We start from the raw sequence: 26,680 nt of genomic DNA on the forward strand, positions 1-26,680 counted from the left end.
CATAGCGACGGAGGACAATGTCCCGTGCGTGCGTGCATATTGTTCTCGTTGAATCCACCGCTCCGATCAATAAGCCACCCAGTGATAAGTAGACGCATTAAGACTCGCATCAGTTGAGGTAAAGAACTACGATGCTGAATCAATTTCCAATTAGCTAACACTCCATCTACAACAACATTGCAAACGCTCGCACAATTTAACAGAGAGAATTCGGCCTTTTCAAAGATAATAATGCTCAGATTTGATTGATTGAGTGGTAATGGTTTCACAGCATGTTGCGTTGAAAATGCTATCACTCACGTAGCGCAATAAAAGTAAACAAAATCCTTACGGCATACCATCAACAATAGAAAATATGCCACCATATATATATATATATATATATATATGATTCATAATTTTAAAGCGTTTCCATTTCATTTCAGCCCCGCCCCCAAAAAAAGTGTGGAGGCTAATGGCAGAGGTTTCATAATTCATAAACATTATTTAAAGCTCATTAGCTGGCTAATTTCCCATTCACGTCAAATTACCATAAGTACCAGACAACAAAACACACCTGATTAAAAGCCACAATCGAACGAATTGAGCCTTAAAAACGGATTTGTTTATACATTAACCACTTCGGCGGAATAGCCGCGGGTCTCCACGTTATTAAATTTGATGTTATCTATATTCCAAACACTAGGAGATGATTTTTACCCTCCAAACAATTCATGCGGCTGTAGTTAGAGAGCTCAAATTAAACACAACTTAAAATGCTTATTTTGGGTCTCAGTTGCTTCTTCACACAGCCACAGGTATCTTCTATTCTTTTGCTCTCTCTCTTTCTCTCTCTCATGACAACTGAAGTAAAAAGTAAAACCTCTAATTGGGATTATAATTTAAAATCCACACGCATTTGGGCATGTCTGGCATCAACCACAACAAGTCCCAGTTCATCTTTCAGGGTCAGGAATGGTGACAGGACATAAGCGAATGGGGAATTGGTGATGGATACAAGCTCTAAATAAAAGGTTGCTAAGCAACACACGGGAGCAAAATTGTCTAATATCTTGACCAAGCAAGAAGTGCAGCATAACTAAAAGGAAATCTTTTCAAGAAGGGCAAAGCTTTGTTCTGTCTTCCTCTTCTCAGTTCCTATCTCCGCTTCCTCTTGTATAGCTCCGACTAAATGTCAGGGAAATGTCACATTAATTATTCTCTAGGAGGCCCAATCTGAAGCTCTCTGTTTACATTCTTTGGAAGGCACACTGTCATCCGTCTCCTGCTCAAATCACATTCGAGTCACCATCAAATAGCATTTTGTGTCTGAGGATGATGAGAACAGTAATGCTGGCACCAAGAAAGGAAACAAATAATAATTACCACCTGCTTGTAAGGCATCACACGTTTGCTTGGTTGTCTCTTACTTTAATGTGCTGTGGCATCATCAAAACGAAAAACTGGTCACATACGTAATGATTTTTCACATCTAACGTGAAGTACAGTCATCACTGCATACTTATGATGAACTATTCATGAATTCCCAAATTTCTGTCAAACTACTGGTGTGGCAAATGGCTTCCTGGATGGGCAAAGGAAAAAACAAAAGTCACTCCATCCATTTTCCGCTTTATCTGACTTCCATTTTGAATCACAATGAAACTGTGAATCAAAATCAGCATGGTCTCTTTTATCTGTATGAAGGTCAGGATGACGGTCTTTCATAACCAGGAAGTGGCTTGCTAACTTACAGACAGCGCAAATAAACACCACAATATTGCTACACTTTTGAAGTTGAGGGCAGGAACAATTAGCGCTAATTGTACTTTACCTTTTTCTAACTTATAAAGCGTTACCACCAGTGATGTTGGTGCATTCCTGTTTTATTTTGTAGTATAGGCTACAATGGGGAGAAAAAAGTCAACACACCCCTGTTCAAATGTTGTTGTTTTTTATATAAAAACAGCCGCAGGCGATTTATAAGAGGGTGTGCACACTTTTGCAATTGTTTTGTTTTTGTCGTTTTTTTCTAAATATTACTTTAGTTTGCTTTCATTATAGTCGTTTAGGGCAGAACATTGGATCAGCCCAAAGTAGTACGGATTTTGAGAACAAAATGTTAAGAAAACTGCTGAAACCGAGAGTGAGTCTGCTGGTATGCTTGGTGAGCAGAGAGTGAAAATGTGCTTTTATTAAAAAAAAATTCCCCGCTTGAAATAAATTCTCTTCATTGAATTTGTACAGATTATAGTTCAAATTTATGGTGGAAAATATTTTGATGATTTATCTCGGTTTTAAAATATGTCCACTGTATAATACACCCCATGTCCATAACTGGGCGTCTGAAACACACCAGTGCGCAAATTATTTCCTCTGCAGTCAGTGGAGAGATGAGATGGCGAACGTGGCTGTCAGTACGCATTGTGCATCAGATGGGAGGCGACAAATTCCAATTAGGCCGCGCTCAAGTCACACTTAAGATGACACCGAAATGTGGCGCGGCTATATTCCCGCTCATAAATCAGTCTGCCGCACAATGTGAGACACGGGGCGAGGCAAGCGGGATCCATCAGGGCGCGTGACAGCTGGGAAGGAGCAGCAAGTCAGATGGATGATGATGTACAAGAGGCCGAATGAACACAAAATGGTGTCCCGGTTCAAGGGCTGCATCATCATTTGGGGACGTAGTTCTGGACAGACTAAAGCAGAAGCCAAAAGAGTTCACCTGGCAAATGTTTGTAATGACTACGATTATGATTTCAATCGCAAAAAGGTAAATCACTCAGTGCTAATTCACACCGAATCCACATGGTCTACCAGGAAGTTAAGCGAATGTAGCACTTACGGCCATAAGAAAACTTTAATATTCTTTTTTTGTTTCACTCTGAAAAATGCAGTAAATGCACAGTCAATTGGAGGATTATTGCAGAATTGTTCATACGGCTCTTGTATTGGATCCCATTTGGATGTGCCGGGGTGGGCAAACTTTTTTGATTGGCGGGTCCCAATGGGTTCTAAAATTTGACAGAGGGGCCGGACCAGGAGCAGATGGCTGGAGTGTTTTAGTAACCTGACCTCATCGGAGAAAATTTTTTTTATTTAATTTGAAATGAAAGTGAACAAAAGCATTACAACCATATATATGTCTTTGAAAAACCACAGTATTTAGAAAATAAAACATTGCCAAAGTTTATTTATTTTTATTTGTTTTCAAGTTCGGCGGGCCGGATTAAAACATTTAACGGGCCGCATGTGGCCCCCGGGCCGTAGTTTGCCAACACCTGTGCTAAAGAGTCCAGTGAGAGTGTGTGTGTGTGTGTGTGTTAGGTGGTATGCGCTGAGTGAATGCTATCAATGTCAACAATCCATAACGTTATATTAGAACTAAGAGCATGCGGATGTCTTGCTGAATGACTCGCCCCCACATAACGGGGGTCATTAAAGGTTTAGTAGTGTGACTTCACCTTTGTTGTAAATAAAGTACAGTTAGCGGCTGCGTGGACATATGTGAGCCTCACGTCTCCTCCTCTGTGCAATGCGTTCAAGTTCTTTTCCCAAAACTGTTGACGCAGCAGACTTGTACGCCATTGAGCATTTATGAATAACAGCTTACTATAAAGCAGCGGTACTTAGAAATTGACACGTCATGACAATGTCGTAAATAAAGACCAAAAAAAGGCTGATCTCCTCCCACTAAAAAATATAATAAAATAGAGTGAACTGGAGCGCTTGCCTGGATTGTTCGTTAAATATTTTTTTATTTGCTCTATAGAAACACAAGCAGTGTTTTTTTTTTCCATCCATCCACTACCTCAGCGGTTGTTCTCGTTACAGTTATGGGTGAGCTCGAGCCTAGTTTCCTTGATGTGTCGTTATTAATTATTTTCTTCAGGTTTTTCATTGCCTAAGATGTACTGCTGCTGATTTGGCATGCCTTCCATATCCAGAAAGTGCAATTTTTATCTGACTTTTTAGCAAAACCTTTTTTTTTAAACTATAGACAGAACTTTGAGGACATAATCCATACCTTGCTCTCCAACTGTTATACTTTGATTCTTCTTAAAGAGCTAAGTTACATGACATCCACTGTTTGCTACAGTCTATGTGGTAGACGGGAGGCTTGAGGGGGATGTCTGACAGCGTTTCGCATTCTGACATGTCCGCATTCTCATGCACTGTTAATGTGCATCTGCAGCAGCGGAGTCGTGCTTGTGAGTTTTGGTGAGAGTCATGTCATGCATTTTGTAGTGGAGCGCTGAGGCTTTTGTCAGCTGAACTTGCCAGGCTTTGCAGCCTTGCTATGTTTTACGATTGCACAATTGCGTTTGAGAATGGGTGGGCAAACGTTTGAGCTCAGGCGCCAAATTGCATTTTTCAAATGGACAGATGGGGAGAAGTAAAAATAAAATAAAATAAAATAAAATAAAATAAAATAAAATGAAATAAAATAAAATAAAATAAAATAAAATAAAATAATGAATAAATAGAGTGCAATTACAAAAATACATGTAAGTAAAATATGTAAAATTCACATAAATTGCATAAATATGTATATTTTTATGCATTTTTACAGTATTTATTTCTTGTATGTACTATTAATACTACATCAATATCATTACATAATTCAGTTACTTTTTAAACTCACGTATAGTGTAATTATTAATTAACTAATTATTTAATAATTGTAATAAATGGCCCGTTTTTGGAGTTCTGATCTATGGCTTGGTCGATATTTTATTGCCAAAATTTGACTTGCAAATTAGACGTTTGGAATTTCTGGAGAAATTGGATGTGAAGGCTGAAAAGATGAATGAGAATATATATTATACATTATATATGATTTGGGATGATGTACAAGATCAAATTAATCAATTTTATTGGTGGGTCAGAGAAGAAACAGCGTGCATGCTTTTGCCTCCAGAAAACACGCTGTAAATGCAAGTATGAAAAAGAGCGCCATCATCCTTAGCAACCGACTGCGGGGTTGCCCAGTGGACTGCAGGTGGCCAAGAATTGCACATTGTCACCAGACAGCTCGACAGCTCCTCTGCTGATTCCATTTGGAGCGCGGCAGGGAATCAAAATCAGGAAGATGTCAGTGTGGCCCACGGGGGGGGGGGACGGGTGCAGAACACCGGAATGTTCTCCCGACTGTGAGAATTGGAGTGGTTCGAGTGCATCAGTCTATGACTTCAAAGTTGTCGGGAATCGTTTGTGTGCTTCGTCTCTTAATCTTAAAATTCATTGTGGGATTGCGAATTTGGAGTCTGACAAGTCTCGGGCTTTCTCTCCCTTTGTGCATTAATAATGGAGCCGATATTGAAGGGAACAAGGAAGGAATCCTATTAGATGGAAGACGAAAATAGGACATAAATTTTTTTATTTTGTGGGATCTTTAGTTTAGAGTGCAAACAGTTAACAGGGGTAACAAAATAAAACAGACAAAATAATTAAGACAAATAAGTCACAAATAAGACTATTATTGCATTTGAATACATTGTCTGTAAAAAAATTAATAGATCAAAATAAAGTAAAAAATTAACGGTTATGACGGAAGAATTAAGTTGTGATGCAACAACAAATATTCTAAATAAAGTCATTGTCCACTGAGTATACGTTAAGATGACTATTATTGAGTATATATATATATTTGATCATTAATTTCACAAACAATGTAATATGCACTATTTTACCTTGTAAAAAAAAACATTTTTGCAAAAAATGTTTTAAAATCATGTTGAATGATTGAGCTATTTTTCTTGTCAACGTACTTACTTTTTCTTCTCATTCCATCACAAAAAATTCTTCCTACTCAAGGGAAATAAAGGCCACAAAACATTTTGTATGATAATTTTCTACCATTCATCATTGTTTTTATTTTCACTCTGCAGAATTATTGGTGAGACACTAATTCTTTTTATGAAGCTACATAATATGAAAACGATTATGGAAGCTTTAAGGTCCCTTCCAAGAATATAGTAATATATGTGTCCTAAAAAAATATGATCATAATGCAAATAATTTTAGCTGTATGTGCAGAGACAAAAGCAATTTATGTCTCGTGCTGAACACTCCACACTGGTCAATGAAGTAGCAAATTTGAGTCGGTGAGCTAATTTGGGAGGGATCCACGGGGACACGGAGCAGAAAAAGCTTTGGAAAGTTGATATTTGTCATCTTTGCCTGGGAACGGCATTTTCATTCGAAGACAGATGTCAATCCACTCTGAGCTGCACAATTGGAATTTGGAATTTAGAATTGGATAAAATTCATGGTGACTTTCTCCATTCTCCAGTTACTACAGATTTTTAAATTGGCCTATCTTCACCAAATATGACCAGATTTCCACAATGTGTAAATCATTTGAAAGCATTAATGCCCTTCTAGAAAATGTATAAATCTCATGTTCTTAAATTTGATCCAAATGATCTGTTTTGTGCCAAAGGGTCAGATCTAGTTTTGTTGAAGCATAAAACAAGAAAACTTTTCTTGTTTCTTATCAAGAAAAAAAATTATTGCCCTGATTACTGTAACTATATTATAAACCAACTTTAATTATTCAATCATCCATTCATTCATTCATTCATTTAGTGTGATTTTCTGGCAACCAGTTACCAAATTCATCGATTATCCCAAAATCTCTGAAATGGTATCATCGAATGTGCGTCTCTGCCCTATTCTACACGAATCAAAACTACATCCCCAAAATATAATCCGCGTGCGCACATACCGTGGAGGAGTGACCCCAAGGCATGTGCAGGCCACAGGTCTGCAGAAAGGTTATATGGCAATCACTTTGATAAACTGGCCCTTACACAAAAAGTGAACCTCACACTGATGTGGATGTGTGCTCAGAATAAAAGCTTTTATAAATCACAACTCCCACACCCCCGGGGGGCTAATCCGCTCAGCGACAAGGCCCCGTTTCTCTCCCCTCTGCAGTTTGGGATGGAAAGGTGAATAAATGACTTTGAGGAGAGTCTCAAGGCCAGAGGCTGAAATAGAATCCACTAAGGCGAAAGAGAAACATTCATCAAGCCCGAGCCTGATTGTGAGAGCGGAGAGTGCTCTTGACTGGCGAGCCGGTAAGCCTCTCACCTTGATGGGCACATGACCTGGACTGTACACTGGGGCGCATGGATTCACTGCAAGCGCAAATGTGTCAAAAGCATGAAACAAGACATTCAGGCTGTAATTGTGTCTGGAGAGCTTGAAAGCACCGATTCCATACTCGAGTATTGTTCCAATATACTAACATACTACCAAGGTGTTTATCACATATTGGAATACGGTGGTGCCTTGAATCACAATTTGATTTCCGTGAGCACGCGTGCAACTCGAAACACTCAAATCGAAATCCTTTTTCATCATCGAATTGAACGGGACTACCAATCTTATTAGGAGAAAAAGCACTCTAATGTATTGTACTTCATGAAAACCAAAGCCCAACCAATTCATCGGCCAACCGATTTAATCGATGAATATTAACTCTTTTAAAAGTGACAAAAATATGCAATTTGTTTCCCCCTTTTTTTTCCCAATGCACGTCACAGCATAAAACAAAGACATAACATCCTTCACGACAAACAAGAATCGGCAAAATTAACATCCAATTTTGCAGATTTTTCGCCTTCTTGCAAAGTTACACCAAACGATGAAGGATTGCGCAAACAGTTATAATGTTCTGTCTATATTTTATATCTTAAAAATACAGTTATTTTATTAATTACAGATTTTTATTTAATCAACCAATTCATCTTTTATTAGCATTTATTCTTCCCAGTATCAGACTCGATAACTGCTTAAAAGAAATCCACTCCATTCGGGCCCTCATAAAAAACTTCAGCTTGCGCGTCATAACTCAGTGGGCATTGTGCTGCTCATTCTGATGTGTACGTCTTCGCCACCAGGGGGCAGTATAACGCATACAGACACACTACACATACTTTGCATTTTGAAACATTATAGAAAACTGTCTCGACTGGAGTGCAATATTAAATTTTTAATAAATAATAACATTAGTCATTTTTAGAAGAAGATAAAGAATATATGCCAGTGAGTATTGTTTATGCTCTGTCTGCATGTGTTGCTGTTTAAATCTTTGAAGGTTTATAATTAGCGCAAAATCAAGGCTAGTTGTGTTCGTATATGTGTGAGTGTCTTTATGTGGGGAAAGAAGGGGGAGCAAAAAAAAAAAACTCAAATTTATTAGGTAGGAATTGGCTTATTTTCCCGAGTTCAATGAGTCAATGTGATACACAAGCTTAATTTTAAACGATATTCTACTTGTACATATGTTTTATGACAAGCAACAATACACATTTAGTGGGTAGTAAATTCCTGAAAATACAATTATTTGTAGCTTTAGTCGATGTTACATGATGTACTTTCATCCCAACTACTTTTGTGACATATTTTTATTTGTTTTCTAGCCTTTATCAATGCTTCTGTGCTTTCAAAGGATACTACAAATTGGTCATTTTTTACGCTCCCATTTTATCCTTCATAATTCAAGCATAAATGATTCAGAGAGGATGCAATTCTTTACATTAGATTATGTGACATGATGCCTTCAAGTGCATAAAGCCGTACATCGCGATTTCTAGAGAGCGACTGGCTTTGTTGGCTAAATCAAAATTGCTATTTAAAATGCCAAAAACCTGCTCGTCTTTGTTATGAATGATTGATTGTTAAAATAAGAAGGCATAATAAGCTTGGCATAATAAGATTGTCAAACCCCTGCAGATTGAAAGCCATGTCTTTTAATCACACAGTTCCAGGAGCACAACAAATAACACGTTTATAAGAAAAATCCCGCATGCACAGCTGTGAACAGGCAATATAAGATTTGTACAAGTCTCTATACCCTTAACACCCCTTGAGAGTGACCAACCCCTGACCTTTGAGCTCAACAAATACGCACTCAGTTGGACTGAATATGTGCAGCGAGCATGTGGTAGACTTCTGGAATATTCTCTGTCGGGAGTGAATAAAAGATGCCTCACACACATTTTCTCTTTTTTAATGCCTTTGTTCCCTCGCCACTTCTCTCTTTTATTCCGCTGCTTTCGTAATGTGCTGAAAAGTTCAGCGTCGCCATGGCAACTGTCATCCGTGTGACGCCGACACTATTCAGGCGTCATTGTTGACTGACTGTCTGTGTATGCACGCGTGCGTTGGCACGTGTATGTGTGTATCAAAGGGTTAAGAGTGTGTTTTCTGCATTTCCTCTCTGCTGCCTCTGTCGAGAATGTGGTGTTTTTACTCGTATTTTTAGCAAAAATATGGATCATCTCCTCTCATAATGATTTTGAGGATTTGAAATTAGGAAAATAAATAGCACATCTAATTGCTATGACTACATTTTACATTTACAAAATTAATGAAACCTGACTCTAATTAGAGCAAAAATGTCGTTCGCTATCTATTTTTGTGAATTAATTAACTACACGAGGCTTTGGCGTTGATTTTAAATGAATATATTTCGGTATAAGCACGGCCGTTAGCCGAAAGAAGGAAGGTCCAAGGACGACTGGGAGTAGTTGTCTTTTTACCGTGTGTATCCTTCAAAGCGACTTCACTTTTGGCAGGCAAAAAAAAAAAAATGCACCACCAGATAATGTCGTTTGTATGTGACAAACTTGGGAGTTTTGTTTTGGCTCAAATTGCTTTCCTGCTTTTGTCACTGAACTCAAACGGAATGGAACACTAGGTAAAAAGTGCTCTTCTTTTTGGTTCATATATGGGGAAAAAAATATACAAAATAGGACAGAGAAATTCACTCATTAAAAAATCTAATTCTAAAACTAATAAGAATCAAACTAAAATGAAGTGTTGTGAAATAAACTAAAACTAATTAAAACTAAAATACTGCTCTAAAAACGAATCAAAACTAATTCAATTTAAAAATCGGAAATCCGAACTACCTATGATGAAAATTCTGAAACTATTACTACCCTAGTGGACATTAAACCCCTACGATTAGCCACAGTACCATCAGCGACTACCCATGTCAGTCATGTGTCAAGAAAAAATCTTTTATTACGTCACTGCTACGGATGTTTTACAAGGGAATCCGGAATTCCCATGCTGCCAACTTGCTCAAACCCCAACTGCGTTTTCACTACACTAAAAACGCTCCCTTTTCCAGTTGTTCTAAATGTAGCATAAAGTCAGACGAACAAAATTCCCAGTGAGAGAATGCTCTGCGGTTTGCCAGACCTCCTATATAGTGTTTCTATTTATATGGTCACCGTGGAGCAGCCAGGTTTTAAATTTAGATGCTGAGTCTGGATACTGTTCTTCATCTGAAATTCATGAATAATTGAGGAGAGGAGATGAGGTGGTATTCATTCAGGAGATGGATGATCCAGGCATAGAATCCCTCCCTACATTTACTTGAATGGGGTTGCACTGCAATTTTGCAAGTCCTGTATGACTTCACCAAAAGTCGCCCCTCAAAAATACAATAAATGTATTCGTGTTTTCAGAAAAACTGACAAGAATAACTTGGGCCATGATTTTAGGAAGGTACGTATTTTCTTGGAAATGAACATGATTTCAATTCTACTTGTCATAGATGGTGGGTTTCCAGGTGTAAGACTTTGTTCCTTGCATTTTTGAGGACGATCCTGGCACAACTCCATTAGCGTAGCTCACCGTATTATATATAATCACGGAGATTGTCAGCAAAATATACTTGGTCAAAGAATTCCTGTAGTTTATTGCCAGCCTGTTGGTTGACCACCCACAATGTTATTGAGTTTTTTTTTCCCGACTGTTGTATGAAATTTGAACTGAGTTCATTTGAGTTGTTGTTTCACTCCAGTCCTGTCGGTGGCAGTAATGCACATCACAAACTAGAGAACAAATCAAAGTTAGGCTCATTCCCATTAGGGTTCTTCTTCTACAAAAGGAAAAATGTGAAGTAGTTAACAAACACGCTCATACCCAAAACAATTACCTTCTTGCATTTGTGCTCTGGAGAGTGGAGACCTCCTCCAAGATCCTCGTTGGATCAGCACAAAATTGTACCGCTTGATTGATATCTACTTACTGCAATGTCCGACTCGACTATTTGCATAGCAGTAAGTCGCAAGAGTCTCAAAGGGCTTCACAAGACCACATTTGGCAAATATTAGCATCACCCTCTGATCAAAACCTCCAAACTGCTCAAGGAAAAACTCAAAAACATCAAATAGGGAAAAAAGAGGAACATTTTCTACTGAGGTCGCAGCTCTAATTTCCACAGATAGGGCATTCCAGAGTACTGGAGCGTGAATAGAGGATGCTTTCGAAATCACCAAAAGACCAACGTGTTGCAAACATCCTTTTTCGGACGGAGCGTACATTATCACTAAGTCGGCAATATAGAAAGTTGTAAAACCAGGTCCTATTTTATGAGTAAGTAACAAAAAGTTCCGATCCTCGTGAGGAATCATTCGGCAGCATTTTTCTACAAACTGCACGGCTTTGATAAGAGAAATGGGAGGACAAGAACGCACAACACATTATTGTACTATTGTCGAGGCGAGACGGAGAAAACGCATGAATTACAATCTCTGCGTCACCAGCAGACAAAGTGAGACGGATCTCGGAGCTATCTGTCCATCTATCTATCAGACGCATTACCTTTTTGTGAAAAAGATGGAATGATACAAGAAAATGACTCCAAGGTTGAAATATGCGCTACTTTGTTTCCTTGTGCCTGATTGTTATCTGCGTTTTTGTTTGCACATAATGACGTTAATCGTTATTGAACTCATTTACTGCCAATGACGACGAAAGACGTCAAAAATCCGTTTTTTTTTTTTTTGTTTTTTTTTTTACCTGGCTGGCAGTGAATCAGTTAAGAACTAAGAATCTAGAGAAGCGTAACTGGTCAGCAGGAGAGGTTTTGGACTTCCTATCTTTAAGTTGTTCTAACAGCATTGGATTCCGTATTTGAATATTTATCATTTGATGCTATATTCAGACTTCTCCCAATTTAAAAGAAGATAAAAGCAAAGCAGCAGTGGGCCTAATGATGAGACGTGCCGCGTAGGTCACCACTTTAAATCGATGTTTGATACCACAGTACATATTTATCTCGTAAGAGATGTGCGAGACCAAGATAAACCATCTTCCGCTGCTCTCCTCCTCCCGTCTCTATGGAAACGCCGTCTCGTTCACAGGCTCAGAGGCAGAGCCCTTCTATATTCTGAATCAGGGGTGTGAATTATTCCGTTATTCAATGCTCACATTACGACTTTATTGCTGTTTATCACCGGCGCTTTGAACGACTGGCGCGGCGTGCGGGGAAAACATCTGCAGCTGAGGATGCGAGGAAGCCTGGCAGCGTTTAAAATAACAGATGGGGGCATTAATAGAGTTTGCACGGTGTGAATTGTGACATTTAGAACAATACAGCCACAAAGCCATGTGGAATATTGATGGAAGTGAGAGGAAATACTAAAATGCGGAGAGTGGAAAGATGAGGCGCAAATCAGGGCTGGGTGAGAAACAGGGCAGGGAGAGTCGGCAAGACGGTGTCAGACTTGCAGGCAGGTCCACGCAGACACCTCCTGTCGAGCTTCAAGAGTGTTGTCATGGCGATATATATAACCCAGCCTGGGCTGCAAGAGGGTTTGTGTGGCATCTCTTTGGCCTCGGCTGTGAAAGGAGATGAAGGAGGAGAGAGTTGGTGAGGGATCGAGGGAAATGGCTCTGCCTCGTAGCAGTTTAGGTTCAGGTCGTTTGGCTTGGAGCTCCGGCGTGTTTTCCGAGCTCGATCGTTGGCTTCCCGCGGGAATGACGGGAACAGGAGATTCCCCATGGTGCACGGTGTTCTTTCCTGATGCTTACTAATAAGGAAAAGTCGCTGAGTCTTACTCAAGGGATGAAGCCAGAATTGTGTCAGTGGCTCACACACACGCAGGAAAGGAAGAAAAGTGGTCAGAGCTGCAGCACACACAGTTTGATTTGAAATAAATCTCGAAGACGGAAGGTCAAAGAGTTTTTATAGTTTTCTTTATTACACAACCGTTATGTGGCCTTTTCATATCTTGTACTTGACAAATACTCCATTGATTAAAGAAACTAATACTAAAACTAATAAAAACTCAAATAAATCAAAGCATTTTTTTTAAATAAACAAAAATAAAAATGAATAAACGCACTCCAAAAATGAAACCTGATCAAATAGATCAAATAAATTCATGAAACACTGCAACACGGGACCATGTGATAATTAATTAAATACGGAAAAAAAATATCATTGGTGATTTAATTAATTAATGAAATATTTATCCGATTCCACATTTAACTAATTAATGAAACATTTAATTAATGACACGTTTTATTTGATTATTTAATGGTGTATTTATTTATTTATCTGATTTATTTAATTCAATATTTAATGAATGAATGAAAAATTAATTAATTAATGATCATTTTAATGAAACATTTCTTGGTGTATATTATTTGTAATTTTCGCACTTTCAGGCCTTACTGTTGCATTGCTACTTGTGTATGAATAGCTGAGGAATAAAAAGTAGATTGCCGTTATTCTACAGAGTAGCCTAGACTACAGAAAGCAGTTTTTGCTGACAGGAAAAATAAAGAGATAAGTTTGGGAGTTAAAGTTGTTCTCTCATGTGCATAAAGTTGGAAAGGACATTCTGTTCTCATGCACCTTCACGCAATATACTCACTCGAGGTGGAGCAACCCTAAATTGTAAGTGTTCCCTAATCTGGCCTTGCACGAATTCTAGAAAGCAATCAGATATATTCAAACTGCCACAGTAATAATTTTTATTTATTTTTTTTTTTTTTTACTTTCATCTTTTTTTTTTACTGCATAATTCTTCTACATGATGCAAAAGTTGGTCCAGCTCTTTAGCCAGACGAATCAACCCGTGACTGGTGCTTATGTTTTCAATAATGTTGAGCAGAGGTGCCTAGCCACCCTCCGTGGCCGCAGAACAAAACATGTTCGACTGAGTTGATCAAAGAGATGCTGTGAGTCGGCACTTACAGCGGTGTAATGTGTTTTTGTTCGTTTACTCGGCAAACCTACAACTGCAAAGGAGTGATTCAGTTTCAAACATGTTCACAGCTAGCATTAAAAGACAAGCCAGTGGAGTTTTGTTTTTTTGTTGTTTTTTTTAAGATGGAACAGGCTCATTGAAGAGGACAAGTGCAGGCAGAAAACTGTGTTCATGGTAATGGCGTAATGGTGTGATTTATAATTACGTGAGAGGTTGCCTGATTTAAAAAAAAGAATGATAATAATAATAATAATAATAATAATAATAATAATGCAATTACTTCCAAAGCTAATAATTGTAGGTCCAAATACCAATTTAGGCATTACATGAATGCAGAATATAATTTATTTTTGTGTAAGTATAGAACATTTTTTTAGGTAATTCATATTATTAGGTGAAAAAAAAAAAAAAAAAAAAGGTTGAGAGCCAATAAAAACATGCATCACAAGCGCCTTCAATTGCATAGTGGATATAAAATGGAGCGCCAGGATCTCTGTGTAATGAGTCATTCAGTAATCAGATTCCCCATCGTCTGCTAATAATGCTAATTAAGGTAACCCGAATGCAAGAACCGCACTGCAAACTACAAACACAAAAATAAACAGTTCTGGATGAATAACTCTCTGATTCAATCATCTAAACTATATATAATTACCGACCTAAAGGCAGAATTATTAAAACAGCTTCTGTGTTCTTGTACTGCTAATGAGAAGGAATACTTGACTGCAACTCGCGGAGCACCCAACTCAAACAATGGAATTTTAGTTTGTTTTTTTTGTCACAGAGAAAGAAGATTCCTATTTTCAGTCCTCTCAGCACAGCAGCCTTGAACAAAAAGCTTGCTATAAAGTCATTAAAGCCGCCAGCAAATAGCAAAGCAGAGGAAGTCAGCAAATATTAGCGGAACATTCTCGGTGAAATGCGCAAAGACTCCCAAGGCTGAGTTTGGTTTGCTGGATGAATGCAAATGTTACCTCTTGTGAGATGAGGAGAAATCACACCGACAACACATTGGGATCACTTTTTTGTATTATCTGTGGAAAAACACGATTGATTTTGAAGCAAAGGCTAAATCAGAAAGCGGCAGCGCGGTGGTCTCGTGGTTAGCACGTCTGCCAAAGTTAATTGAAGACGGAAAATTGTCCTCAGGTGGAAATGAGAGTTGAAGTGGTTCTTTTTCTATTTTTGCTCTGTGTTTGACTGGTTAAATCAGATGGGATTGACTCCAATTATCTGCAACACTAATGAGGACAAGCATTATAGAAAATATTGTAATTGGAAGGACGGTTAAATTAGTATAATGCATGTTCTATTTTAGGGGTGTTCAAACCATCCGAGGATGCAAAGGCAACTTCAGCATGCAAATCCTTTTATTTATTAAAAAATATTTTTGTAAAACCAATCACTCAACCTTTTATGTAGTTTCTATACTACATCATACATTTTTGTTAAAAAAAAAAACGGAATATTTTTCACATTTGGAGCAAAAACAAGGACCACACTCTTTCCACACTTTTCACCCTGACCCCACATCCCTTTGAGAGGGTGTCACAGCCCGTGTCAAATGTTAATTTTAGCATACAATATGCCACAGGCGGCTAAAAGTAGGGCAGCACGCTGCAAATAGCTCACGGGCCGGACTTAAGTATTAATGTTCCATTCGCAAGAATCCGATTGACTTTTAAGGGTACATGACCCAAGATGTGTGGCAGTTCACAAACAATTTAACGTAACGCTCGACAACTAGGCCATGTGCACTGAACAGCGATGCCTTAAAGATGTTGTGTGGCGTAAACTTGTCCAACCAGCTTTTGAGAAATAAAACTATTTGTTCGAGTGGCCAAAAGACAAAATAGCGCATGGAAACTGATCAGTTTCAAATAGTTCTACCAGTGAAGAGAGAAATCTCTTACCTACCTCTGTCGTGTCGAAAAAAAACCAGCTGATCAGGTCGAGGAAACCTGCGCTGTCTGTCTTTACTTTCGGGGAGTCGTATTTTGAAATCCATGACTTGCGCGCACCCACAATGGACAACAGGGCGCTCTAATGCAGCCACGTCAGTCTACACGCTGCCGTCCTCACTCTTCCACCTTTATCTGCGTAAGACGCAATAAATTATTGACGTGGTGAGCTAACTGCATGTCATAGTTGGACTGGGTAAGCGCTGATGCAAATATACGCGCTCAAGTTCTTAAATAGTGGAGAAAAGGTGACTCCTGCTGGATGCCGAAGAGTGCCAGCGGGCGTCGTTCTCGCCAAGCTCCGAGGTTTACAGCAATTATCGGAATTCACTTTACATGATTTCATAATAAGAAAAATAAGACCCTTCAGTTTTGGACATCTCATTAGAGCAGACTAATGAGGGTTGGTGACACCACATCTCTCTTTTTTTATTTTTTTGCTTGAAAAGGTAATTTTGTGTCTTCTAAGCCTCATGAGATGAGACACTGTGGTGTGATGTATCAGGTCTCTTGTGGGATTTCCTGTCAGTCTGCTCTTTCTGTCTCCTCTGGATATAAATATCTGCTTCTGATTTTTTTTTTTCCCCAAAGCCACCAAAAATACATTTGAGTGTCAAATATCATTTGCGCACATGAAATACTAATACACAGCCATTAATAGCATATTTGATTCTAACGTCAGTCCACCCGGGATTCTATAAATAGTCAGTAATTTGGTTGGTTGTGGCTGCTGTTTGCTTGACATGCATGTGTTTGCTTGTTTTAGTGGGATGATGTATAGCGCAATGCTTTGATGAAATTAGCGGCCAATGACAATAAAGCGGCCAGGAAGGAAGGAAGGAGGGCGGGAGATAACGACAGGCAGGCAGTGTGGAGTCACCACAGGGACGCAGGCCAGCGGGAAATGTGCAGGGTTTCCGAGTGGAACTTGACTTCATAACCATAATCTTACACAGCGGCGCCGGTGTGTCTTCATTAGTGACCTTTTTATAGCGTCTCAAGCCCATTACCTCAGCCATTTTTTTTTATCCTACCCCACCGTAGTGACAGTCCCCCACAGATTTAAATAAGGTATTTGTTAGCAGAGTGATTTTACTCTTTCTCTGCCTCATTACAAATGTGCTGCATGCGGCACCTTGGTGAACATGATTTTAGCTTTAAGGTTAATAATGTGCATGGATAATTTACGAGCAAAAATTAACAACGTATATTTGCAAAATATGTTTTTATTTATTTTATTTATTATACTATTATTTTTATTATTATTAATTTAAAAAAAAAAAATAATAATAATAATAATAATAATAATAATTTAATCGAGAGCAACACTTCTATTTTTTTGGGTTATGTTTCTTTTTTTTTCTTTTTTTTTTTTTTAGGGTATACATATGCACGAACAAGCCAGATTTTGACGACTTGCACAATCTAATGCAAAGTTTCCTAACTCTTTCATCTTATATTGCGCAAGTCATAGCATCACCTCAGCATCTCACCTGCTCCTCAACATTTTGGACCCAAACCAATTTTCCTCCAAGGGAGGAGGTGGAGAAGCAGGAGGAAAAGAGGAGTACAGAGTGGAGCAAATAAACAGATAGAATCATTATTCCTGTCTGCCACGATGCTATGGCAACAGTTTCCCCCTTGCTCTGATTGGTCATAGATAAGGTTGCCTCTTTAGCCATTTGGCTGTGGCCACTTTCGCTCGTGGGAGCGGACAAATTATTAGGCTGTCGCCAAAGCCCGAGCTGTCACTCACCTCCTTCACAACCGCTGCTTTCATTTCCTCTCGACAACGTAGAAGTAAGCCCTGCCTCATGTGCTTCCAATTTCATAGGTGTGATTTGATCAAACTGAAGAGGACATGGTGGAGGATAGTAGAATTTGATGTGATGTTTTCGCATTCATACAGAAATTAGTCATTTTATTTTAACTGAAAAATGCTTTCAATCGCTTCCGGCTGCAACCCACCTGATTCAAATGATCGGCTCATCAGCACTCTCTGAAAAAGCCTGATTAGCCTCCTGCTCACTTGAATCAGGTGTGTTGCAGCCGGGAGAGATGGAAAACATGCAGGATGCCAGCCATCAAGGACTGGAGTTTGACACCCCAGCACTCCAGGGACTGAACATGAAGAAATTCATAAAGTGAGACTTTGTGCCCTATTATATGCACGTTTCCTGTATTATGGCAACTACACTCTGATGAAAAGCGCCTGCTGAGGTCTTTGAAGGCTTACACCATAATGTTCATAAAAACCGTGTCATATGCAAACCGCAGTTATTCAGATTATATTAAATTCTGTTGTAATTAAGTCTCTCTTATTTTCAACCTGTCCTACTGAGCAGCTTTGTCATGCGGTATCGTGCAGCTAGAGGTCTTATCGTTTTTCGGTTCAACAGGAGAGTTTGGTACTCTCCCTCTTGCAGTTTTTATTAAAATATTGTAATATTCATCATAAATGTGGTTTGATAGAACAAGGTGTGAGAGGGAACTGACAGCGAGATAGAGAGAGAAAAAAAAACATATATTGCTTTGTATATGACAACAATGACATATCGGAGTTGAACTGTACTGTGGACTTGGAAGGCAGTGGGGGCCGCAATGATTGACAGGACCATGACACAACGGGAGAGAACAGAACCGGGTAGGATAGGGCAGAAGCAGTGAGCCAGACAGTCCATTAAATGGTACCTCTGGTTGTCGGATGAAAAAAATAAATAAGGTTTTGCAAGAAAATTGCATCCAAACGTATTTTGGCTGCACTGGCTGTATTAAAGCAAGCTTACAATAGCTCGCGGTAACTCTCTGTCCGAGACACCATGCCAGTTAATGCACGTACTTGCTTTCTGGCCTGCTGAAATCGTTACTGTGACACAGCGTTGTTGAAAGGCGAATCTGGATCGATGTTGGGTGCTCACGCATGTGAAAACACTTTTAAGTCGGAATATAAAGCATATGGCTGTTTCAATAACAAAAAATAAGGCTAAACGCCACTTTTGCGTGCCTTAACCTGTCAGTGAAGAATGTAAATTGATTGTGAAAAGGCCCATTTTCTTCTTGACAATATGACAACAACGATGTGGCGTATCACTCAATAGCCAAAGGCAATGAGGTGACGTCACATCCTTTTCTACGGTGGCGCCTTGCGTTAGAATTAGCAAGGGGGAATTGTGGGCGTGCTGTTTTGGCAATTACAAGACTAGAAAAAAAGATGTGAACACCAGATATTTATCAAACTTTGCAATATTGCTAGGTTTCCCCACCAATTCAGCTATTGTTACACTTATTAAGTAGTAATAAGTACTATTACTTTTGAAGTATACTTTCAGTCAGCAAGGCTACAGCAATTCCAGTTCCTTAAACTATTTCAATTTTCCTTTCAGATTCTGGCCATCATCTCCATCCTCTTCATCGTGTTGTCCACCATCGCATTGTCTCTCAACACGCTACCAGAGCTGCAGGACACCGATGAGTTCAACCAGTCCACTGACAACCCACAGCTGGCCCACGTGGAAGCCGTGTGCATTGCCTGGTTCACCATGGAGTACCTGCTCCGCTTCCTCTCTTCTCCCAACAAGTGGAAGTTCTTCAAGGGTCCTCTGAACGTCATCGACCTACTGGCTATCTTGCCGTACTACGTCACCATCTTCCTGACGGAATCCAACAAGAGCGTATTGCAATTTCAGAACGTGCGGCGTGTGGTTCAGATTTTCCGGATCATGCGAATCCTGCGTATTCTCAAGCTTGCCCGCCACTCCACAGGACTTCAGTCTCTCGGCTTCACCCTCAGGAGAAGCTACAACGAGCTGGGCCTACTCATTCTTTTTCTTGCCATGGGTATCATGATCTTCTCTAGTCTGGTGTTCTTTGCGGAGAAGGATGAGGAGGACACAAAGTTTAAAAGCATTCCAGCTTCGTTCTGGTGGGCGACTATCACAATGACCACCGTAGGCTATGGAGACATCTACCCTAAAACTCTGCTTGGAAAGATAGTCGGGGGGTTATGTTGCATAGCGGGGGTACTGGTAATAGCTCTTCCTATTCCCATTATTGTAAACAATTTCTCAGAATTCTACAAGGAACAAAAAAGACAGGAAAAAGCACTTAAACGTAGAGAGGCTCTGGAACGGGCCAAGAGAAATGGTAGCATTGTTTCCATGAACTTGAAGGAGGCTTTTGCCCGTAGTGCCGAACTGATGGATGTGGTGGTGGAAAAGAACGAGAGGCCTCACGATAACCACCTCTCACCGAGCCGTTGGAAATGGACTCCCAAGAGAGCCGTTTCGGAAACCAGCTCCAACCGTTCTTTCAATGTCCAGGAATTAGGATCTCCAAACAAGGGTCGAAACAGCAGCCCCCAAAAGTTAAACGTGCAGAAGCTTGAGGAGATGTACACCCAAATGGCCAAGACCCAGTCACAACCAAACCTCAACGCTAAAGGTTCCAGGGTTGGAAAGCAAAGGGATGAGATCGAGCTGGGAGCCATACAGGATCACGGTCCCGCAATGCTGGGAACCACAGACGGCGTTGGCGACATGAAAAGTTTGTCCAGCATCGACAGCTACATCAGTTGTGCGACAGACTTCCAGGAGAATCCACGCTTTCCTCAGACTACAGCAATGGACCTCGGCCACAGCGAAATCAACCGCTTCTCACATAATCCATCGATAGCTCTTCCCCAGCACTCTCTGGCAAAAACGGGCCAGCAAAGCACCCGCGCACCGATGTTGACTCCCATCAGCGTTCCCAAACCCTCAGGCTCGGAAAATGCAAGGAGATTCTTATTTTCTGGCAATGCCTCAAAAAGCCTTTTCTCCAAAGGAGGCTGTCGCAATGAGAAGGAGCCCGGCCCGTCGCCACTCTCCGACAGCTCCGTGCTATCCGACCGCTCTCTGCTCAGCCCGGAAATTTCCGTCTACACCACAGCGAGCAGCAGGACGCCGCCAAAGTCACCAGAAAGCGCCACCCTGGCCCCGACCGTCTTCACCTTCCACGACTCCTCCATCAGTAAATACATCGACGCCGACACCGATGACGACGAACACCTGCGCGACATCTCTGACGCCAGCCCCACAGATTGCCTGCTGAGCGCCACTAGCCCCAAACGCAGCATCAACATCAACTACCAGAGAGCCACCAACCATTTGGAAGCAGCTCAGAAAATGCTGGGACAAAACTGCCTATTCGCCCGCGAAGGAATTTGCGGGGTTCCTCACGAGAATCACGTTGTTCCAGACATAGGACGTAGACAAAAGGGGGACCGGGGACGTCAAAATACTTTGGACAAAAGCCACTGAGGTCTGTGTACGTAGGTATAAAACCATAAACCAGAGCAAGAGTGCTTGTGACAGAGACACTAAACACTCAACAAGCCAGACAGACCAAGTTTAAACGTTTTACAGATCACCCGAGCCTGCCATTGGGCCAAAGAATACGAGGGCCGATTACTCGGGGAGAAACACTCGGAAAATTTCACTGCCCCTCTTTCGATTCATTCCAATCAGGAGGTAGTATTCCACAGCCTCCAAGCAAAGAAGCACCCCAATGTAGCCAGCAGGTTTGTTCAGCGATACTATGAGTCATTTTCAGAAAATCAAACTGGGTAGTGTGTGGTTGTTGAGGCTGACGGTTATCGCTACATTCTCCAGTCGGAACAACCCAAGCTGAACTAGTTTCGCAGTCTTGGGTCTACAGGAGAGGACCTAAAAGCCTGCAAGCTTCATCAAGCACTCCATTCCCATATCTGGCCTTATTCATTTGTAATTGTTGGGGGCGTGCCAGTCTGCATTTGCGCGTGTGCATGTGACGACGACTGCTGATGGATGATCCGACGGTTATTCATTTATACGCACCTCAAAGAGTGTCCAATCTGATTTATTTTTTTTTATAAAGATAAAATAGCTTCGACATTGGCTTTTTCATAGTCTGCTTTGTCATATTAATACGTGACAAGTAATCTCACGACAAGGAGCAGCGTCCTGGAACAGAGGCTTCCGATATTGGAGGTTACGGCCCATCATCCACAGTATTTTGTCACATGACATCACGAGGAGGATGGATCACACTGAGAGTACATCTTGCCAGTTGGGCTAAGAGTTTTTTTTATGGGCAACTACTGTGTAAGAGCCGAACATAATGGAGACTTTCAGGCTACTTTATTTGGCACACATACAAAATTTTAATAAGACCCAATATAAAAAGGCTGTATGTACCATGTTGCATCGGTTTTGATTGATAAGTCAGAGAGGTATTCATTCATTTTAAAAAAAGAAAGAAAGAAAGAAATCGGCAGGGTTACAAAATGCCCCGCACATTTCTTTCTGTCATTCTTCCGTGACAATCATGCCAAGTTTTTGTGGTTCAATAGTTTGCATGTCCTCCATGTGCCTGCGTGGGTTTTCTGCGGGTACTCTGGTTTCCTCCCACATTCCAAAGACATTGATTGAAGACTCTTAAAAATTTTTTAAGTTTTCCCACTGGAGCACACCTGCGCTGTTCAAAAACAGCAAGCATAAACCTCTTGCTAAAAGAATACTTCAATCAAAACTAAGCATAACTTTAAAGCAGGCGTAAGGAACTCCGGTTCCTGGAGAGCCATATCCTGCCTGTTTCAGACCTCGGCCTACTCCAAACACACCTGATTCACAAATCAGGATCGTTTCAAGCTTTTACAGAACTTGTTGATGTGCTGATCGTTTGAATCTGGTATTTTTGGAGCAGGGATATGGCTCTCCCTACTCCTGCTATAAAGGAAGAAATATGGTCATACAGCTCTTGTACTAATATCAACAAGTGTCATGTGGTAGCCAGGGAATAAATCTTTTCAACCAACAGTGTATGAGTGTAAAAGAATATCTAAAACTATCAATTTTGTCATCAGCTAAACAGTCCATATTTTCATAATGTAAAAAAAAAAAGCATTTCCCCCCATTTATTTGAGTTTCTAAAAGCAAATGTTCAACATGCATGGGCCTTTTTTCGTCCAACACCAAAGCGACCAAAGAGAAGGGTTTGATTTTATTATAGTTAATGTCATTTTGAGGGCCGGGGGTGTAGTTGTTGCTTTGGTGCTTAAATCGCTACAGAACAAAGTCATACTGTCTGTAAAGAAACTGCAAACGAGTCGGAAATGACCAGTGCTCACACACCCACGGAAGATGCACACAGCTTAACTTCAATATATGCGGTATTGAAATGCTTGGTTGCCATGGTGACGGGTACCGTTGCTGAGTCTTTTAATTGGTGGTGGGAAGGGCTGACTGCATGCAACATATACAATAGTGCACCGATGCACATGGGAATGGCAGTTATGCATGGCGGTCACATGACGGCATGGTCACCATTCACCACCCATACTCATGACTCACGGATGCGGCGTTATGAAGATGTCACGACCTCGCCCAACGATGTGTTCACCGTCTCTTTGTAGCACATTGCGAATATGTGACTTTTTTTTTTCTTAACTGCATAACACAGCAACATTTAAGGGAATATAAATATTTATTGTTAGAAAAATAGACATGCACTTTAATGTCGAATTCATATGGAGGAAACGGTCTTTGTTCATCTCAGTTGAGATGCGACACACCTGCCTTTGAAAGCCCTTTAAAAGAAAAGCCGAACACAATAATGAATTTGGATCCGGCAGGTTCGAGTTAAACCTGCAGGGGAAAAAGGATGATGTTTGTGATAGGTCAGCACAAGGTTCATGAGTAGCTGTCATTCATTGCTTTGTTTTGGCGTCACAAACCTTGATTTCATATTGTGTTTTGCGTTGTAGTCAGAGAAGCCAGAGTGTGGAAGGAATTGCAATGAGGGTGTGAGTGTGTGCGTTCAACCGAGAGAGAGTGTGACACTTAATAGAAAAGAATTTCCCAAATGAATGTATGCATGTCAGGGGAAGCCGCCATTGTCTGTGTGAAATACCAAGATGTCGCCCCAGCTCCCTGAAGATATCACAGAATTGCACCATGTTTATTTTTAAAGAGATACGTATATGGCTTTTTGATTTCGCTAATGAATGGAATGGGAGGCGCATCGTTTACTTCATCCTGCCCTCCTCCATACAGGAGTTGGATTTTTAATCCAATAATTCATCTAAACCTATATTAGCGGTACACTGAACACATTTTGGCCTTCAATTTTTTTTCTAGCTGGAGAGGAATAAAAAGGATAATTTGCCACACTTTGTATACTGTTCATTTGAGGGATTTTTTTTCCACCATTCTGCAACATAGTCACTGAGGTGCTGAGAGCACCAACATGTCTTATTTCAATAGCTAAGCCAATGTAGAGCCCAAAACAGTGCTTTTACGCATTCCATGTTGAGCAAAGCATTGGAAAGAACAAAAAATTGAAGAAAACAAGGTGGTCGAATCATTTATTCCATGTCTGTAGTGTTTCAGGTAGTTTTGCCAACCTTGTTAAAATCATTGTTGTGGGGAGAAATCATTCACATGATCAGTGTCATTGCATAGCTCAATAATAATTCATGGGAACATGAAGATAATTGAAGAATTTTTTTAAATTTTAGATGCGAGCGTAAAACTGACCCCTGATCTGAATCTTTCCCATAAATTTGAAATTTACAACACGGGATAGGCATATATTTATAAAGTGTATGAATCCTATTGGACTTTCATTTTTATTAATGTATCAAAAATTATAATGATAATTTCAGATATGTAATCTGTAACACCTAAAACTATTTAAAATACTTTGTCACTTATTTGTATTATTTCCAGTTAAAATATACCGTTTAAAAAAAATTGTCTTAGTAATTATTCCAATAATATTTGTCATAATTGAACACAAGCGGAAAAAAAAAAAAGACGCGATAAACCTTTCAAAGTCGACCCCTGGTGGCATTGTCCTCTCAACGTTCAGCTCAGCGGTGCTGAATGGACCTTTAATTGGATTTTGCTGGAGAAATACAATTAGGAAAATTGAAGGCCAACGTATGCCAAACATTTCCTCCATGTCGTCAAACTCTGCCACATAAATCTCATTGACAGATATGTGTCACACATAATTATGTCAGTAATAACCTGCTGAGTGTCGGTTATGAGTGACATCATCATCAATATCAATCTATAAAATATGGAAGGAAAAATATATTTTATTCTGCGACTAAAGGTACAGTACAAGCTGTCAACACACGTCATCTGTCCAGTCGTTTGGCTGTCAGGGAGCATTTTGGCTGAAATATTTCAACTATGATGACAATCAATATTTCACGACTAGACAGGAAACACCATAGTCGTTTGTTCAAGATAATTGCGCATAGAAATATAACACACAATATTGATATGATTTTAGTAAGGGTACCCAACAAAATGTTTCGCACTACTTACTGTTTGTATTTTTAAATAACATGAGTGCAACACGCAAGGCAGTTGGAACACATTTCAAGGACCCCCAAAATATGTTGTCAAGGTATTTTAGTGTATTCATTGCAATTCTAGTTTTTATTTATTTGTTGAATTTTATTTATAAGGTTTCTATTCATTTCAATGTGTTTTGGTGCAGGATCCTAAATCTTTTGTTAAGGTCATTTGTGACACTTGTATTGATGGATGGGGGGTAAAAAAAAATTATTCCTAGACTGAGATACTGTGATATGATTTTTTTTTTTTTAATGACACTTTTATAGACACTTTTCTGTATGTGGTGATAGTACAGTATAACAGCATAACACCGTGGTCCTCGGTTTATGACAGATACAGTAGTTAAGTCATAATTTAAGTATTTTGTATGAAAAATACTTCAAGGCCATGAATATAAAATGAGCAAGTGAAAAACAGTAAGTAACACCGGGAAAGGAGCACACCACTCGTAGCCTCGAAATGTCATTCCTTGGGTGAACTCCAAATCAGAAAACACAACCACGTGACTTTTTAATTGCCATTTAATAGCAAAAAACCAAGAGCACAGATTATCCAAACGTTCCAACGAGACGCCCCCTGCTGTATGGTAAATGTATTTTATTTGAGTCTATTTTTTTTAAGATTCTGACATCTGAATAGTTTGATTGTGGCATTAGCTGCTAGACATAAAGGGATGCAGGTTTTTGCCGTATTGCCATGAGGAACCTGACCTGCAGAGTAGAAGCATTCTAAAGCCCCTCTATTGCTGTATCACAGGGTTGGGGTCCATTCAGGCCATGTTTATAGCAGAGAACACAATAAAAGAAGTATGAGGAATGAGGCCAATGAACAACTAGAACAAATTACAACAAAATATATATTTTTCTACATTTTAAGCTCTCAGTGGAATTGACCCCAACCTTGCCTAAGCCATCGGTGTTTGTAAAAGTTCACCAGGGAAATAAGACAAAAGATATAAGGAAAGCTCTTATACAATGTTGTTTGTAGGTCCCCAGCTTGGTCTGTTTTGTACAAAACACACAAACAAACAAAAACATTTCTACCTGTTGACTTTCTATGCTGTCGTTTCTGTATAAATGTTCTATCGTTCGGTGCATGTTGTAACTTTTTGGCGTTGCGGCTGCTTGTGACTCACACGGAGCCATCTATGTTATTGTCTTGTAAGGGAAAGAAAAAAACTGTGTCTCTATGTCCTGAGATGTTTCTATTTCATAAGAAAAGTGACGTTTCCCCCTTGGATGACTCCAAATGAAATAAAGCAGATCACTTTACATTTTGATTAAGAATGCTTGACTTTCATTATTCTTATGGTTTTATAAAAGGT

General features: G+C 39.8%; 1 protein-coding gene across 1 annotated transcript in view; it reads left to right on the top strand.

The window, feature by feature from the left end:
* Window positions 1-26,627, top strand: part of kcnb1 (potassium voltage-gated channel, Shab-related subfamily, member 1) — a 33,899-nt gene extending 7,272 nt beyond the window's left edge. The window contains exon 3 of the mRNA XM_088309479.1: window positions 19,354-26,627. Coding sequence (XP_088165605.1) covers window positions 19,354-21,267 — 1,914 coding nt within the window. The 3' untranslated portion in view covers window positions 21,268-26,627. The remainder of the gene's footprint in view (window positions 1-19,353) is intronic.
* The last annotated feature ends 53 nt before the right edge of the window (window positions 26,628-26,680 follow it).

Source organism: Idiotropiscis lumnitzeri, chromosome 11 (genome assembly GCF_059441095.1).
Source record: "Idiotropiscis lumnitzeri isolate Australia: NSW breed Sydney's pygmy pipehorse chromosome 11, RoL_Ilum_1.0, whole genome shotgun sequence".
Lineage (NCBI taxonomy): Eukaryota > Metazoa > Chordata > Actinopteri > Syngnathiformes > Syngnathidae > Idiotropiscis > Idiotropiscis lumnitzeri.